General features: G+C 62.9%; 1 protein-coding gene across 3 annotated transcripts in view; it reads left to right on the top strand.

Moving 5' to 3' along the window:
- The window catches only part of DAB2IP (DAB2 interacting protein), a 126693-nt gene that overhangs the window by 91969 nt on the left and 18999 nt on the right, over positions 1 to 15725 (top strand). For all 3 annotated transcript variants that reach the window (XM_082842251.1, XM_082842250.1, XM_082842252.1), the window contains 5 exons: positions 6430 to 6583; positions 8298 to 8396; positions 9288 to 9842; positions 12934 to 13075; positions 13163 to 13307. In XM_082842251.1, the coding sequence (XP_082698377.1) occupies positions 6430 to 6583; positions 8298 to 8396; positions 9288 to 9842; positions 12934 to 13075; positions 13163 to 13307 (1095 nt within the window). The remainder of the gene's footprint in view (positions 1 to 6429; positions 6584 to 8297; positions 8397 to 9287; positions 9843 to 12933; positions 13076 to 13162; positions 13308 to 15725) is intronic.

Raw genomic sequence — 15725 nt, 5'->3', positions numbered from 1 at the left:
CCTTGGTGCTAGGGCCTGCTGCCCTCCCGCCCGTTCCCAGCGGCAGGTGTGTGGGCTGCGTGTTTATCCCTGGGGCTTAACTCGCTGCCTGCCTGCCTGTTATGCCAGCAGCCCCCAAGCAGCGCGGGCAACGCCTCCTCGACATGTTTAAAAGAGAGCTCCCAGCTCCTGCTTGCATGCCTCCAGAGACAGAGTGCCCGCTCCTCTAAAACCAAACCAGGCTGGCCCATTTGGGGACAGTGTGACTGAGCTGGAATTGGCCTCTCCTGGTCCCAGCCCTGCCCTCTGGGTGCAGGCACGGCAGCTCCCTCTGCCCCTTGAGGTTTGGAAGGAGATTCTGAGCCTCTTACCTTCCAGGCTATCCAATCCCACTCTCAACTCTCCCCACCCGTAGCTGGGAACATCCTCCCCGTGTCATATAGAGCTTTTCAATTATCACAAGTTTTATTTTCAGGTCTCCTCCCTCCTTGAAATAATAGGGAATTTGCTAAACTTTTGTGTCACTAACCTTTTAAGAGAAAAAAGGACGGAGTTGAAAAACAGCTCATGGGTTGGCTGGAAGGCTATCAGATAAGGCTGTGGCCCAGGAGCCAGGACAATGTCCCGTTGTTCCTGCCCCCCGCCCTCACAGTGGGCTGCTCTTGGTGCCTGGCTATATCTCCAACAGCGGCTCCGCCCGTGCCTGTGGCGTGCCCACATTTCCCGGGCTCCTGGGCCCTGGGCACGGCTGCCCGACCCCAGCCAGCCCCGCGGCTCTTCCACCCGACCTGGAGCGAAGCGGGTCACGGCAAGCAGGTCAGCTGGCTGTGGCCCTGCGTGGCCGCCTGTGGGCAGAGGGGAAGGCGAGGCTTGGGCGGACAGCGTTAGGCTTGGAGTCTGCTGAACGGGGTTCCAGTCCCCCTTGGCCACTTGCTGCCTGTGCGATCTTGGGCACGACACCTGGCCTTTCTGAGGTGCGGTACCTCAGTTCTGATGGGTTCTCATGAGAACTGGGTAAGGAGACAGGTGGGAAAGTGGTGTGGAGTGGGGCTCAGCCACCCGGCCCGGGTGTGAGCGCTTGTCTGTCTGGAGAGACCAGGGACAGTGTGATGGTGGCAGCATTCGGACTGGGCTTTGAACGCTGACAGAAAAGGCTGTTGTCGGGCAGAGAGTGGAGGGAAGGGTGGGACGGGTTCAGGAAACAGCCTGGGCAGAGGTCCCCCCAGAGGGAGGGAGTTCCTGCTGGCCTGGGACCCGCTGGCGAGGAGAGTCTAGGTCCTTTGCCAGGGTGTGGTGTGGCAGGGTTGGAGTTTCGGGGAGGGCTCAACCCCAGGGTGAAGCACTGAGACTTGATTCTCCGTAGGCTGTGAGGGGAGCGCCGAGGGCAGGAGTGACATCATGTTGGGCAGAGGGGCCCATCTGGTGGGAGGGCACTGCCCCCCAGGCCCTGGCCAAGACCTCTCAGAGGCAGAGGAGGTCAGGGCAGGCCTCCCTCCCCTGTGGCCTTGGCTCTCCTGTCTGTGACCTGAGAATCGTGGCACCACCCCCCCTCCCAGGAAGTGTGAGGATTCCATGGCATGGAGGACGCAGGTAAAGGCCACCTGGACGGCTGGTCCAGGTCAGGAAGGGGGGACTGCAGGGGACATGGGGCCTCTAGGGACTGGGGCGCTGTTGAAGGTCTAGAGCATCAGCTGGGTCTGGGACGGTCTCGGGAGGATGCGGCTGTGGTGGAGGGTGCAGCCACAGAGGGCTGGATGAGCCCCTGACCTTGGGAGACATGGAGGGAGCGCCCCATACCTGGACAGATCAAGAGCAGGGGTGTTTCTTGGAGATTCTGGGCAAGCATCAGGGTGCTGCTCTTGGGAACTGGCCATGAGCAGGCGGCTGCCCCGAAGGCCGGCGCTTTCTCCCACTAACAGCGTCTGAGGGACCAGGGAGGATTGTCCTCATCCCAGCTGACCTCCTCCCCCTCCCCCAGGCTTAGCTGACCTCAGCTCCTGCGGTGTTGGGGCTTTGATCCAGGAACTCTGAATCTTAGCGCTGATCCAGACCCAGCCCTCCCCAGGGGAGCCCCCTTCCTGGTAAGGAGACAGCTCTGTGACAGGCCTTCCCAGCACAGCCTAATGAACGTTAGGGTTTGGGGTCGCTCTCTGCCCTGGGAGTCTGAGAAGGCTTGCTGGAAGAAGAGGCTCTGATGCTGGGTATTGAAGGTTGGATAGGACAAGGGGATTTCTAGGTGGAGGGAACTGCCTGTGCCTGGAGGCCTGCCTGAGGGAATCGTGACCCCTGGGGAAGAGGAGCCCAGGGTGAGGTGGGACAGGCAGATGCACCCCGGCCAGCAGGGCTGCAGCTGAGCCCATGTGGTCTTGATGGGAAACCCCCTCTTCATGACTCCATCGCCTGGGGGAATGCCTCTCCCCGCAGACCCTCTCTCCAGCACTTCCGTGTGTGCGTGTTACCATTTATTGCTATTTGAGACAGAGAGTCCTTCTTTCTCTTTCAGATGAGGAAAGGGCCCCTGGGGGGGTTGGGGCGCGAACAGGGGTCACTTCAGGAGGAAGCTGAGACCCTGAGCCGGTCACCTGCCTTCCCTGAAGCAGGCCTCGCCGGGGTCCGGTGGGCGTCCTCCTCTCAGCCTTGTGAGGATTCAGCCAAGTGCTGTGTGTGCTCTTTCCTGCGGGCACAGCCCAGGGCGAGCCTGGCCCAGGTAAGGAGGGCCAGGCGCGTGGAGCCCACAGCACTGCCGTGAGACCTGGGCTGTGGGGATAACCTGCGCGAGCAGAGGTCCCCTGCGACGGATTTTGTCTTCCTGGGTGCCATCTCCCCAAAGACCGAGGCTCTGGTCCCCAGATGCCGCAGGAGGTCCCCGGCGGGGCGTCACAGACTGAGCTGAGCACTGGGCGAGGCCACACAGTGGGTGTGTTGGGCCAGCTTCTCTCCCACCCCAGCCTCGGGGCAGCAGAGGCCCTGCATACAATGGCGTCAGAGCACAGACCTCCACACCACAGAGGGCAGCCATGAGCGGGGCTCCCAGACCAACCTGTGTCCTCCTTCCAGCAGGGGGCCTCGGGCAGATGCAGGGACTGCTGCTCCCTGAGCCCATCTTACCTTTCTGTGAAATGGGTAGATGAGTGTTCCTGGCAGAGTTGTGTGCAGTTGAAAGTGACCAGCTGGGTCCCTGGCCAAGTGGAGGTGGGCGCCCACCAAGCTTCCTGGGTGGGGACACCGTGCCTGCTCGCTGCCCTCTTGGAGCATGGCCTGGGACGGGCTTCCCAGCCTGGGAAGGCAGGAGCTGGAGGTGAGAAAGGAAGTGCCCATCAATGCTGGCTGGAGCAGAGGCGGGCCGGGTCGAGGCCTGCCGTGGGTGATGGATGGGGCAGGAGTCCCTGCGGTGGAGTTTTAGCGGGTGCTGTGCTGTGGGCCTGGGACAGGGCTGGCTGGCTTCCTGGAGGAGGTGGATCTTAGGCTGTGAGGTGGGCCTGCTGTGTCCAGTGACCAAGTGACCATTTTCCCTCCCTGAGCCTGTCATCTATCTTATCAGTCACTGCCACAGGAGCAGTCCCCTCTGCCAGGAGGTCCCACCCTGCAGGGCACAGCAGACCAGCTCCCCTCTGGGCCCAGAGCTGCACGTCAGGGCCTGATGAATAATAGGTGCCCCTTTCTCTCCACCACGAGCCTTGTGGGGAGCTGGGGGCAGGTGGACTCCAGGCTCAGCGAGAAGGATATGCGTCTGCCTGTGAGTCAGAGAGCAAAGGCCCACTAGCCCTGCCCCATCATAGGGCAGTGGTCAGCCTGGCCCTCAACTCCACTCCCAGAAGCACCTGGGAGATCTAGGAGTAGCCACTGGGCCTCCCTGGACACCCCCCCTGCCCCCCCGCAGTGAGCTTGGGCTGCAGGGGTGGGTGCGGCCCCTGCTTCAGGTCCTCCCACTTAGAGAATCCCTGGGGAGGTGGGGAGGGTCAGGGCTGCCCAGCTGCGGCCAGAATGCCTTAGCCATGAGCTTCCCGTAGTCCTCCATTCTGTCAGGAACCTTCCCAGTGAGGCCTGGGCCAGTTGGGGCCTGCTTGTGGGGCAGGATGGTGGGGAAGGAAGAGGAGGGTTCTGCAGCCACAGGTTCCGGGGTTTGGCTGCTGTGGGGTCTGGCCTGGGCCCGCTGGGCTCCTGGGCTGTAGAGCGAAGGCCCCTCTCCCTGGGCAGGCCCTGTCTGCTGAGTGTGCCTCTCTCTCCTCTCCCCAGCCGGCTCGTTCAGGTGCCCCAGGCAGGAGGCGGTGCCGCAGCCTGCCAGCTCCTCCCTATGTAGAATACTTCCTGGGTGCCCGCTCCACCCGCCCCAGCTCCCAGCATCTTACCTGGCAGGGCTTTCCGGGCTGGGCCAGAAAGCAGCCTGATCTTGATCGGTGGGCTGGGTTTTCAGCCCTGGACAGCGGGCCTGGGGGCTCTGGGTCTCAGCCCTTCCGAGGTGGGTGATTTCCCCGGCAACTGAGGCAGGGCATCCCTTGCACTGAGGTATGGAGGGAGGCCCAGGGTGGAATCTCAACAGAGTGGATGGCAGACCCAGCCACCACATTGGTCAGTGCTGTGATGGGAAGGAGGCTGGGCCGTTCGAGCAGGACGTGGAGGGTTTGTCACCGGGAGAAGCCTGTCAGCACCTGGCGTGGCAGCAGCAGTGCGTGTGTGCGGTGTGGTCTCCCAAAGAGGGTTCTGGAGGAGCAGAGGCACCACAGCTGTGCACGCCAGTGGCCTTGGGCCTCGAGTGCGTCCTGGGGAGGTTTGGCTGGGTTCTAACCTGACTTTAGCCTGCCTCACAGCTTCCCTCTGGTCCGCTCCCCTGGGAGCTTTCAGGAGTCCTGCCTGAGGGCATTGACTCGGCTCCAGGGATCTGAGCCCTGCTCTGCGCCGGCTTCATGCTGGGCATGGGGGAGCAGCTGGGGGAGCCCAGCTGGGTCTCTTGGGTTGGGCTGTGAGGTCCCCAAGAGCTGGGGTCCCAGTTCCAGCCCTGATTCCCATGCAGTGCCTAGCACAGGACAGCGTGTCAGGGAGGGCTGTTGCCATGGAGAAGTAGGGGGGCTAGAGGGTGGCCTCTGTCAGCCTGTGAAGCCCTCTGGGCAGGGTCTGTTCGGCTCATCTCTGGATTCCTGGGTCCACACATGGTGGACCTCAGGCCCTCTTACCACAGGTGGTTATGGAAATGGGTTACGGGGTGTATGTGCCCTACAGGGAGGTCTGTGGTGGTCCTGCCAGGCCTCACTGACCTGAGAGAGGGTCTTTGGCGAGACAGGGAGAGATGATGGCCTAAGCCTTGGACCCGGAGGCCAGGAGCTGAAAGGCAGAGGGTGTTGGGGGAAGGAGGTCTGGGTGAGCTAAGGCCAGGGTTTGGACTGTGGACGTGAGTAGGGGCGAGGCCTGCCCAGCCACTCCCGGGGTGGTCTTTGCAAGCCTGGCTGGTCCTCTGGCTTTTCCTGTGCCCCGGCTGTGGGAGGGGGCCCAGTGGGGTACTGCTGTGTGTCCTGTTGACTCTGGAAAGGGACGTTTGCCTTTCTGAGGTGGACTCCATCGAGCACCGGAGCAGATGCCATCTACGGCGCTTTCCACGTGAAGTGCCGAGGAAACTGAGGCTCAGAGAGGGGACGTGACTTGTCTAGGGCCACGTGGTAGGTGAGCAGCGGGCCCAGGTCCAAGACCAGGTCTGTCAGAGCCAGTCCTGGTCCAGGTTCCATTTGGGCATCAGGTGGAGTGAACTACCTGTGCTCTTTGTGCCTGTGCTGGACCCACTGACCCTGGCCTGACCCCCCGAACCCCAGCCTGTGGACCCTGACTGAGTCTCAGCTCCTGGGCACCGTGCAGAGATGGCTGCATCCCTTCTGTTTTGAGCCTCATGGTCTGTAAGAAAGGAGCAGCAGAGTTCCTGGTGCTCCTGCATTGCCTGGGGCCAGTGGGCGGAGTGGGATGGTGTACGAGAAAGGGTTCTGTTGGCAGTGATGTCCTGGACAAATGTTGGAACAGGGCAACTGCTTCTGTTTTGGATGGGGACTGGAGCAGAGGGGAGGGGATGGGATGGTGAAGGCACCAGACCCCCAGAAGGCTGCCTGGGTCGGGTCCGCTCTTCTCTGTGGGTCTCGGGCTGCTGAGAAGCCAGGTCCAGCCCTACCCTGCACCCAGTGCTGACTTTCAACTCCTTACCTCCCCGCCGGCCACCCCCCACCCCCGCCACTTAGGGGCTGAGCCCTTTACCCAGAGTCCTGCCTTGGAGCAAAGGGACTGGCTGGTCTCTGTGACTCCAGCACCATGATGTCGCCTCCCCCCAACTCTGCCTTACGACAGAAAGGACCGTGGGAGTTGAGGGGAGTGATTGCCTCCAAATGGGGGGTTCTGGGCAGGCTTCCTGGAGGAGAAGGGAAGGGAGGGGACAGGGCAGGCCTGACCTGACGCACCCTGCTGCCTTCCCCCCAGGTCCCATCTGATGCCGAGGCTGAAGGAGTCTCGCTCGCACGAGTCCCTGCTCAGCCCCAGCAGCGCGGTGGAGGCGCTGGACCTCAGCATGGAGGAGGAGGTGGTCATCAAGCCAGTGCACAGCAGCATCCTGGGCCAGGACTACTGCTTCGAGGTGGGTCCTGCCGCAGGGGCAGGGCGGGTACTGGTGTCCTCTTCCCGCGAGGCCAGGTCTCCTCCAGACGCCCGCCTAGAGTGCTGCGTGGCCTCTGCAGGGGCCAGGCTCTTGGGACAGCGGCCAGAATCTGTCATAGCTTTTGCCTCCCAAGAGACCAAGTGGAGCTGGGAGACGGGGGCTTCATTCCTGCTCTGTGGCCTCCTTGGAGGCAGACCAGCACTGTCCCCCATGCTGGGAAGTGCAAGAGGTCCAAGTGTGTGGAAGGGAGTTCAAGGCGTATGTGGAATGGCTCAAGCCGCAGAGCTGGTCTCGAGGCCTGCTCACCCCTCCTGCAAAACCACTCCAGTGCATTGTAGGGCAGTGGGGAGTGTCCCCTTTTCTGGCCCTGTCCCTGCCTCTGCGTGGTGAAAGCCAGAATCTTTCCTGCCCCGGCGTTCTGTGACCCAAGGTTTGAGAGCAGAGGGTCAGCCACCCGACCTGACAGGGCTGTTACCGAGGATCACCTGTCCAGTGCTTCCCTGTAGATGGGGAATCTGAGGCCCAGTGAGGGCAAGACGATGTCAAAGGTCACCCTACAAGCCTGAGGCCAAGCCAGAGCCAGGGTAACTAATGTCGCAGGTGTTGCTGGGAGTTCCTAATTGCTTCTCTAATTATTCATGTTCTCTTCCCACCTCTGTTTCTGGGAAGCTTCCCACCCCCAACAGTCTTGCATAATTAGGAGAGCTTTCTGACAGAGGCACGACCCTGGGACTAATAGGGCAACCTCCCGGCACCCCCAGCTCCAGGGGAGGAGGAGGGTGGCGCCTGGCATCTGCCCTAGCCCTGTGCCCACTGGGTGCTGTTTCCGGTTCAGGACTCCTGGCCCAGCTGGGCTCCTCCTGGCCTCCGACTTCTCCGCCTGGGGCGGGCTGCAGATGGTGCCTGCCCACTGGTCCACAGCAGGGGGTGCTGTGGCTTCTGCAGGCCCGTGAATGGCTAGATAAGGCGTCTGGTTCCCTGGTAGCGACCTCGGCGTGCTGGGGACAGCGGGAACAGGGCAGAAGCAGCTTGGGCTGGGCTTGCTCACCCGGAGGGGACCAGAAGATGGGCGAGTCAGACAGGGAGGGGAGGGTAAGGGTTCCAGGCAGGACCCCAGGGCCCAGCACACCCAGACAGCCCAGTTCTCAGTGCTCTAGTCTGGCCGCAAGTAGATTAGCCTTCTGTGACCGCCATTGCTGTCACTGTCACTTGGCAAGAGAAGCGTCATCAGCAGGTGTCCGCTGAGGACCAAGGTGACCCTCGTGCCAACCCGTGGTTGTCTGCTAGGTGCCTGTGGCTCCACCGCTAGAGGGAGACTTGGGTGAAGCCTTGCTCTCTGACTCATGCGGGGGCCCGTGCCCTGTGCCTCCCACCATCTCCAGGAGAACGAGGTTGGACTCAGAAAGATGCTTTCCTGTGGTCAGAGGGCACTGAGGCAGGGGTGAGGAGCCAGGACCAGGCACCAGCTGGCACGGGGCTGGGCCACCCTCCTGTCACTGTCTTGCTCTGGGACCACAGGTCTCGGTGCACCACCCGCAAATGTGAAATATGGGGGTCGTTGTTCTGCCTCCTGCCTGGGGCTGAGGTGCGGTCAGACCTGGCAGCCGAAACTCCCCCAAGTCCTGGAGGTCCTCCATCACGCCGCCTTGCTGCCTTCCCCTCCCCGTGACGCTGTCCTGCCTGTCCCCCACAGGTGACGACGTCGTCGGGAAGCAAGTGCTTCTCCTGCCGGTCAGCGGCCGAGCGGGATAAGTGGATGGAGAACCTGCGGCGAGCGGTGCATCCCAACAAGGTGGGCCTGTGTCCGCTGTCCCCAGAGCATGGGGGGTGGAGGCTAGACTCAGAGCAGAGCACAGGCGCCGACGTAAGGGAGAAGACGGAGGGGTCTCTGGTGTGGCCTGGGCTTAGGGGTGCAGGCAGCCTGCGTGTAGGCAGGGCCTGAGTGGGCCGTAGTGCTGGGCTCTGAAAGAGGCTGACCCATGCTGGGGGCCTCAGCCTTCGAAGCTGCACACTCTAGACGCTGGGCCAGAGAACTGAGCACTGGGGTTTGGGTGCTGGTGTCCATCTGCCTGGAGCTCTTGACCCTCTCCCCCGCCGGCCGAATCCTGCTCATCCCTTCGAGTCCAGCTTCGCTTTCTGTTCCCTCCTCCAGGCGAGCGCCGCCGACCCAGGCTGGTGCCCTCCTGTGTTCCTACTGCCCCCAGGCTTCTCCCAGAAGGTCCCTGGGACCCCGACTGTCATCACTTGCTTCTGTGTCTGCCTCCCTGGCCAGCTTGGCCTGGGCTGAGTCCTGGTCGCCATGACATTACTAAGGAAGGGCCTTAGTGATGGTCTTACCTCTAAGTGACTTTGCAGACCAGCAAACTACAGGGGAGCCAGTAAGCGGCTGCCGTGTACCAGGCATTGTGCCAGCCTCTTACTTGCTCCGTACTCGGTTTTAATCCCCAAGGGAATAAAAAAAAGGGAGTTGAGGCTTAGATGGTCACTTGCCCACCGTCAGTGAGCTAGGGCGAGGTAGAGCAGAGATCCAGCCCCATAGCCCCACAGCTGTCAGGCTCCAGAGCTGTCCCTCGCCCGGGGCCTGGTCCCTCCAGCCTCCCAAGAGCTCTTCCCCGCTACGGGCTGGGCGACGGGCAGGCGGCTGGGCCCCCAGTCACCGCGGCCCCCCTGTGCGTGTGTGCAGGACAACAGCCGGCGCGTGGAGCACATCCTGAAGCTGTGGGTGATCGAGGCCAAGGACCTGCCTGCCAAGAAGAAGTACCTGTGCGAGCTGTGCCTGGACGACGTGCTGTACGCACGCACCACGGGCAAGCTCAAGACTGACAACGTCTTTTGGGGCGAGCACTTCGAGTTCCACAACCTGCCGCCCCTGCGCACCGTCACCGTCCACCTGTACCGCGAGACAGACAAGAAGAAGAAGAAGGAACGCAACAGCTACCTGGGCCTGGTGAGCCTGCCCGCCGCCTCCGTGGCCGGGCGGCAGTTCGTGGAGAAGTGGTACCCGGTGGTGACGCCCAACCCCAAGAGCGGCAAGGGCCCCGGGCCCATGATCCGCATCAAGGCGCGCTACCAGACCATCACCATCCTGCCCATGGAGATGTACAAGGAGTTTGCCGAGCACATCACCAACCACTACCTGGGGCTCTGCGCCGCCCTCGAGCCCATCCTCAGCGCCAAGACCAAGGAGGAGATGGCATCGGCCCTGGTGCACATCCTGCAGAGCACGGGCAAGGTGAAGGTAGGTGTGTGGGCCTCAGGCGGGACCCCACCTCATGTTGCCCCGTGGGAGGCTGGGTGACGTGCTGGATTACCTACCGGTCCCCATGTCCACGTCATGGATTTCAGCTCTGGTGGAGGCACTGGTCACAGCCAGGTGAGTTTCTGAAACCCAAGAGATGCATCGTGGAGGGTGGGGACTTGGTGCTCCTTCGCCGTGGTTGGAGCTGATCACAGAGGCGGGGATGGAGCCCCTGGACCGGAGCACACCTTGCAGTGAGGAAATGGGTTTAGGGACTTCACCCACTGCCCCAGAGGGCTGGCCCCTCCCTGAGGCTCGAGGCGAGCAGGCCACGAGGCCCACCTCTGCCGGCACACAGGTCCCAGCGACCCAGACACACACGTCCAGTGAGGTGTTGAGTTGGGGACACATCCCAACAGGTGACCGTCAGGGTGCAGGCCGCTGTCCGAGCCCCAGATTCCCCCCTCACTCCCAATTCACACACATGGGACACAGTCACTATTGCAGCCGTCTGTTTGACGGGCAGCCTGCCACAGCTACAGCCGTCCCCAGCTCCAGCGTCCCCAGGAGCAGAGCTCATCTAAAGCCCTCCAGCAGGCCCTACTTCAGGGCCGGGCCGGGCCCTCTCGAGGCCTTTCACCTGCCTCCCCCTGCCAGACCACACCTCAGCCCCACCCACCTGGCTTTGGAGACAGGTAGGCTCCTTCTGGAAGGCTCCACACGCCTACCTGCCCATCGCAGTGGAGTGTGGTTCTGTGGGCCTCGAGGGCGCACCTCCCCCTCTCCACCCTGCCCCCTCCCTTGGATGCAGTGGAGAAGGGCTGGACGTGGGGTCCGTCCACACTGCAGAGGCCGTGTATGCTGGCCCCGGGAGCTGGGCCTCTGCCTTCTGGACGTGGTGTGGTTTGCGGCCTGTGGTGGGGGTGAGGGACTGCCCTGGTCGAGGGACTGCCCTGGTCAAGGTCCTGAGCCCTCAGCCTGGGCTTGGGGAAGACACGGGCGGGGCCGGGCCTCAGGTCCGCAGGCAGAGCCCAGGGCACGTGCTCCATCGGGGCCCTTATCCTCTATCTGTTCCCGGAAGGCCCTGGCCTCCTTCGGGCCCTTCAGAGCCCCTGCCTGTTGGGCCATGGTGTGGGACCAACGCGGGAACAGGGAGGGGCGCTTTCCCGGCATGGGCCCCGTGGGGTCCGGCACTCGGTTCCTCCGCGTTGTTGGACCACCTTCCCCTGCCCCCAGCCTCCGACCTGCCTGGGCAAGGCTGCATGTGGGACCGTCTCTTAATTTCTTGCTTAGCAGTGGGAAGGGGGCTAGAAACTAAGTGAATGGAAGCCGTGCCTCCGGGGGGAGTTCCGGGGAGGCAGCAGGGCTGGAGCAGCGTCCTCTCTGTCTCTGTGTCTGTTCTTCCAGTACGTGGCCCCCGAGGGCTGGGCTGGCCTGGGAGTCTGACTCCGATCTGAAGGGACCTTTGCTCTCATACTCATAGCTGAGACAGAAGAATCAGGGTGCTTATTGTGGAAGGAGGTGGAAGCCAGGGCTGCAGCCTCCCAGTGGGCCCTTAGGTGGGGAGAGCAGTAGATGGAAGGATAGGAAGTAACTCGGGCTGCTGGCGTGACGTTTGTCCGAACTCTGACCTCTTGGGCACTGATGGGTGCGATGCCTCTCGAGAGCACGTGACGAGGGCCCTGCAGTCCCGGGGGAGGGCTATGTGAGGGGGCACCTGGCACGTTCTCCTTGCCGTCCCCCCTCCCCTCAGTGCGAGGGGAGGAACAGGGCCTGGAAACAAGAGACTCGGGCCCAGTGTGGCCCAGGTAGCTGTGTGGCCTTGGACAGGTCCCTGTCCTGTTCTGTGCCTCTTCCCCCTTGTTGGCTCCTAGCTCTAAGCAGAGCCCCTCCTCTTCCCTACCTGGGCCTCGCGCCTGCCCTAGGAGTTCAGGAAGCCCTGTGGGCAAGAGCAGAGCAGTACACGCAGTACTTACCTCTGCTGTCGTGTGTTCAGAGAGGGGGCCCTGGAGGTCCCTGTGGTCAGGAAGGGATCCTCAGGCTGTGTGGTCCCCGGAGAGGCCAACTGCCACTTCCCCCCAGCCCCTCCTGTCTCTCCATTGGCCAGCCAGCCAGGTCTCCGGGACCCAGAGTTCGGTTCTGTATTTCAAGGGCCACTTGTGATTCCAGAGGGGCCCAGAGTTGTGCCCATCGGAGTGAGGAATTTCCAGAGCTCCAGAAGCCCTGCCCCGCACTGGCCAGTGCAGCCTCTGTGCAGGGCGGCCCCTGGCCCGACTGTCACCCTCCTCCGGGTCTCCGACTTCCTGCCTCCTGCCTGTCCTCCCCCCCATCCCCCAAGTCACAAGGCTGGCCGTGGGCGTGAGGAGGCGCAGGCTCCAGGGAGGAGTTTCCACCTGGGTGATGCAGCAGGTTCATGGTGCAGCCTCCCTGCAGTCAGGAGGGAAGGCGTGGGCTCAGGCTCCCTCCTGGGGCCTGCCCGTGAAGCCGCGCCTGGGGCTGAGAGGCTGGTGGGCCGCCTTCCCGCCCAGGCCGAGGTCGGTGCTCTCTCCCATCTGAGCACTGGCTCACTGCCTTCCAGGGCAGCCGGACTGCCTCTGCCTCTCTCTCGTCCTTCCTTGCCTGTGAGGCTACACAGAACGAGCCCATGTCTGGTGTGGGAGACCCTGTCAGAGTAACGGGTGGACAGTGGCAGCTGCTTGTGCGAGGGGCAGAGGGCAGCCCATCTGTCCTCTTCGACACTGATGGCGCTGGGTGGGGGAGTTCTGCTCCCGTCACCCCACCAGGCCTGGGCAGGGCTGAGCAGGGATTTGAGTTCCGCGGGTCCGGCTGTGATACGGGGGCCCATGGCTCCATGCAGCATGCTCTTGCATCCCTGATCCGGTGCCCAGCTCTGATGTGGCCATGGCTAGACGTCCCCCCTCATCAGGCTGCCCTGCCCTCACTCCCAGGCAGCCCCCACCAGTGGGTACCAGTAGCTTGGCAATGGGGCAGCCTCGAGGAGCAGGGGCTCCTGGCCAGGGTGTGGGTCTGGAACCCTAGGGTCCTACCTGCCAAGTCTGCTCAGGTCCACTCTCCTCACCTGGCTCCACAGGACTTCCTGACAGACCTGATGATGTCGGAGGTGGACCGCTGTGGAGACGAGCACCTCATCTTCCGGGAGAACACGCTGGCCACCAAGGCCATCGAGGAGTACCTCAAGCTGGTGGGCCAGAAGTACCTGCAGGACGCACTGGGTAGGGCGTGTGGGCCGGCCGGGGGCGGAGGGCAGAGGCGGGGCAAGCTCGCCAGTCCCTCACGCCCCCCCTGCCCTCTGGCTGCAGGGGAGTTCATCAAAGCGCTGTATGAGTCGGATGAGAACTGTGAAGTGGACCCGAGCAAGTGCGCAGCCGCTGACCTCCCCGAGCACCAGGGCAACCTCAAGATGTGCTGCGAGCTGGCCTTCTGCAAGATCATCAACTCCTACTGGTCAGTGCTGCCTCCGCGCCCTTCTCGGCCTCAGCTGCCCAGGGCCCCCCACCCCTGCGTCTCCCCTGTCCTTCTGGGTCCTTCTGTGCAGGTGCCTGCAGAGTGCTGGGCTTTGTTCCCTCCGGACAGCTCTGTGAGGGGCTCTCCTCCATCATCCCCGACTCACGAATGGGAGAGCTGAGGTTTAATAAGGAGAGGAGAGGGGACACGCCCGCACCTCACACGGCTTCAGAGTGGGGCTCTGGGATTGGAAGCCACCCTCTGGCTGACCCCGCTGAGTCTCGCTGGGCTGCCAGGCCCCCGTCCTGGTCCTTTCTGGGCTGTCAGACGTAAGCAGTGTTCCAGAGCATACAGGCAGGACGTGGTTTGTGCAGTGGTGAGGACCGGACCTGGCAGCCCATCGCACATGCTTAACAGCGGGCACCAGCTGGTGCTGTTGTAGGTGCTGGGGCTGCCCAGGGAGCCAGACTGACAAGGCCCTGCTCGGGCACCCACCTGGGGTGAGTGGCTGGCCTCACCTGGGACTCCTCACCTGTCCATAGGAGCTGGTGCTCACTTCACAGGCTGTGATCAGGCCCAGCAGGGGCCTGTGTGGGTGCCTGGACACCAGGTGTGGGCCTCCTGCTGGGGCTGTAGAGGACAAAGGAGGTGGATTGGGCCTTAACTGGGACAGAGGTCCGCGGGCTCCTGGCAGCCCCAGAAACGAGCAGAGGTGTGCTGAGCCGGCCGCTCGTACAGGACCGCAGTCAGGGCCAGAATCAGTCCCGGGGCCGCTGCGGAGTGCTAGCCTAGCTCCAGGGCTAGCGTCCCAGGCATGGATGTCTGGTGGCGGCTGACCTGGTGCCGAGTACAGCCTCGTCACTGTCCAGGGGACCGTGCCGCCAGCCCCAAGCAGTGGGTATATTTTCGCACTGGAGGAGCTGCCAAGGTTTCCTCCTCGGTCACTGCTGCAGCTCAGGACCTGCATCCCGTCCCCATCCAGGTCACTCTCCTGACCCCATTCCCACCCCCTGACCCCCAGCCATACCTCCCTCCTTTCTTTGATCATGTTCTTTCCCGGCCTGGCCTGTATCTGGCTCCCCTCTGCAGCCCTCCTTCAGGTCACCGCATATGGTCGGCTCCCCTCTCCTGGGCACCCTCGCTCACTGCCCCGCTCCCATCGGAGTGCCTGATTGTGCCTGTGTCCAAGTCCGTTTCCTGCACACACCCTGAGCGCCCTGGGGGCAGGCAGATTCACCAGCTCGGGCCTGGGCATACAGGAGGGCCCGGGAATGTTTTGCTGCTCCCGAAGGACAGGCAGAGGCGGGCCTGCTAGGTGAGCGACAGCCTTGGATCTGGGCAGAGGGAGTGGCCAGAGCCAGTGGGGTGGGCGCCTCCGGCCCAGGGCCCTCTGGCCCAGGGCTACACAGGGTGCTCACCTGGGGCCAGCCTGGCCTCTTGGGCTGAGCTGAAAATGAACCCTGGCACCAGGGGAAGAGGGGCAGCCAGAGAGCCTGAGCTCTGGAACACACTTCCCACCCTTGGGCTAGGCTGTGTTTTCACCCTCTGCCCGCCTGTTCCCAGGGTGGACCGGGTGTGGGACACAGGGAAACATAACCACGGACAATGATTTTCTGTTTCCTCTTTCTGGCGTTTGTAGAGGCCCAGAGGCACCTCTCCGTTCTGAGCAAGGCCATTGATAGACGTTATCACTCAGCGCCTGCCCCCTGCCCAGTCCTGTGCCTGGCACTTCAGAGGCCAGGACTAAAGGCCACCTGCCCTCACTTCCTCTCTAGCCACGTCCTTGTTGGTTCAGCCACATTCACTGCCAGAGTCTGCCGGGCTGGGTGCTGGGCTTGTTGGGCAGAAGCTTTTCAAGCTGATCAAAGCCTCTTAAAGTCTTGGGGGGGTCCCAGCCTTAAGATGGCTCTGTGAGCTCGGCAGGGCAGGCCTTGTTCTTAGTGTGAGAGTGAGGACACCGAAGCCCAGGGAGGGCCAGGCCCTGGGTCAGAGCACCCTGAGCTAGTGACAGAGCCAGGTGGACTCTGGCTTCAGGGAGCACCCATCTTCTAGGGTGAAAAGATAGGAAAGCCACTTAAAGCTTGGCCTGGTGGGGCCTCCCTGTGGCGGGGGGGGGGGGGGGGACGCCCAGAGGAGATAGCCCCCAGCCAGGTGCCGGGAACGTGGCCTGCACTCACCGGGTCCGCCTGGGGAGGCCACTGCCTCCATTTCCCTCCCCACTGAGAAAGTAGGGAGCCGTGTCCTCACCCTGTGGTTAGGATCCAGCCATCTTCTTGATCACCCCGAGCTCTGCTGAAAACCTCTAACTCTATAACGTTATTTGAGTGAAGGGAGTAAGTCTCAAAAGGCAGGGATGGGAACAAGGAGTGGTGGTCTGTTCCTGCTGTGTTTTCCTCACCCTCCCCTAGGCCCTGATGC

Source organism: Leucopleurus acutus (assembly GCF_964270905.1).
Source record: "Leucopleurus acutus genome assembly, chromosome: 7".
Taxonomy (NCBI): domain Eukaryota; kingdom Metazoa; phylum Chordata; class Mammalia; order Artiodactyla; family Delphinidae; genus Leucopleurus; species Leucopleurus acutus.
This window is presented reverse-complemented; position numbering and strand designations above follow the sequence as displayed.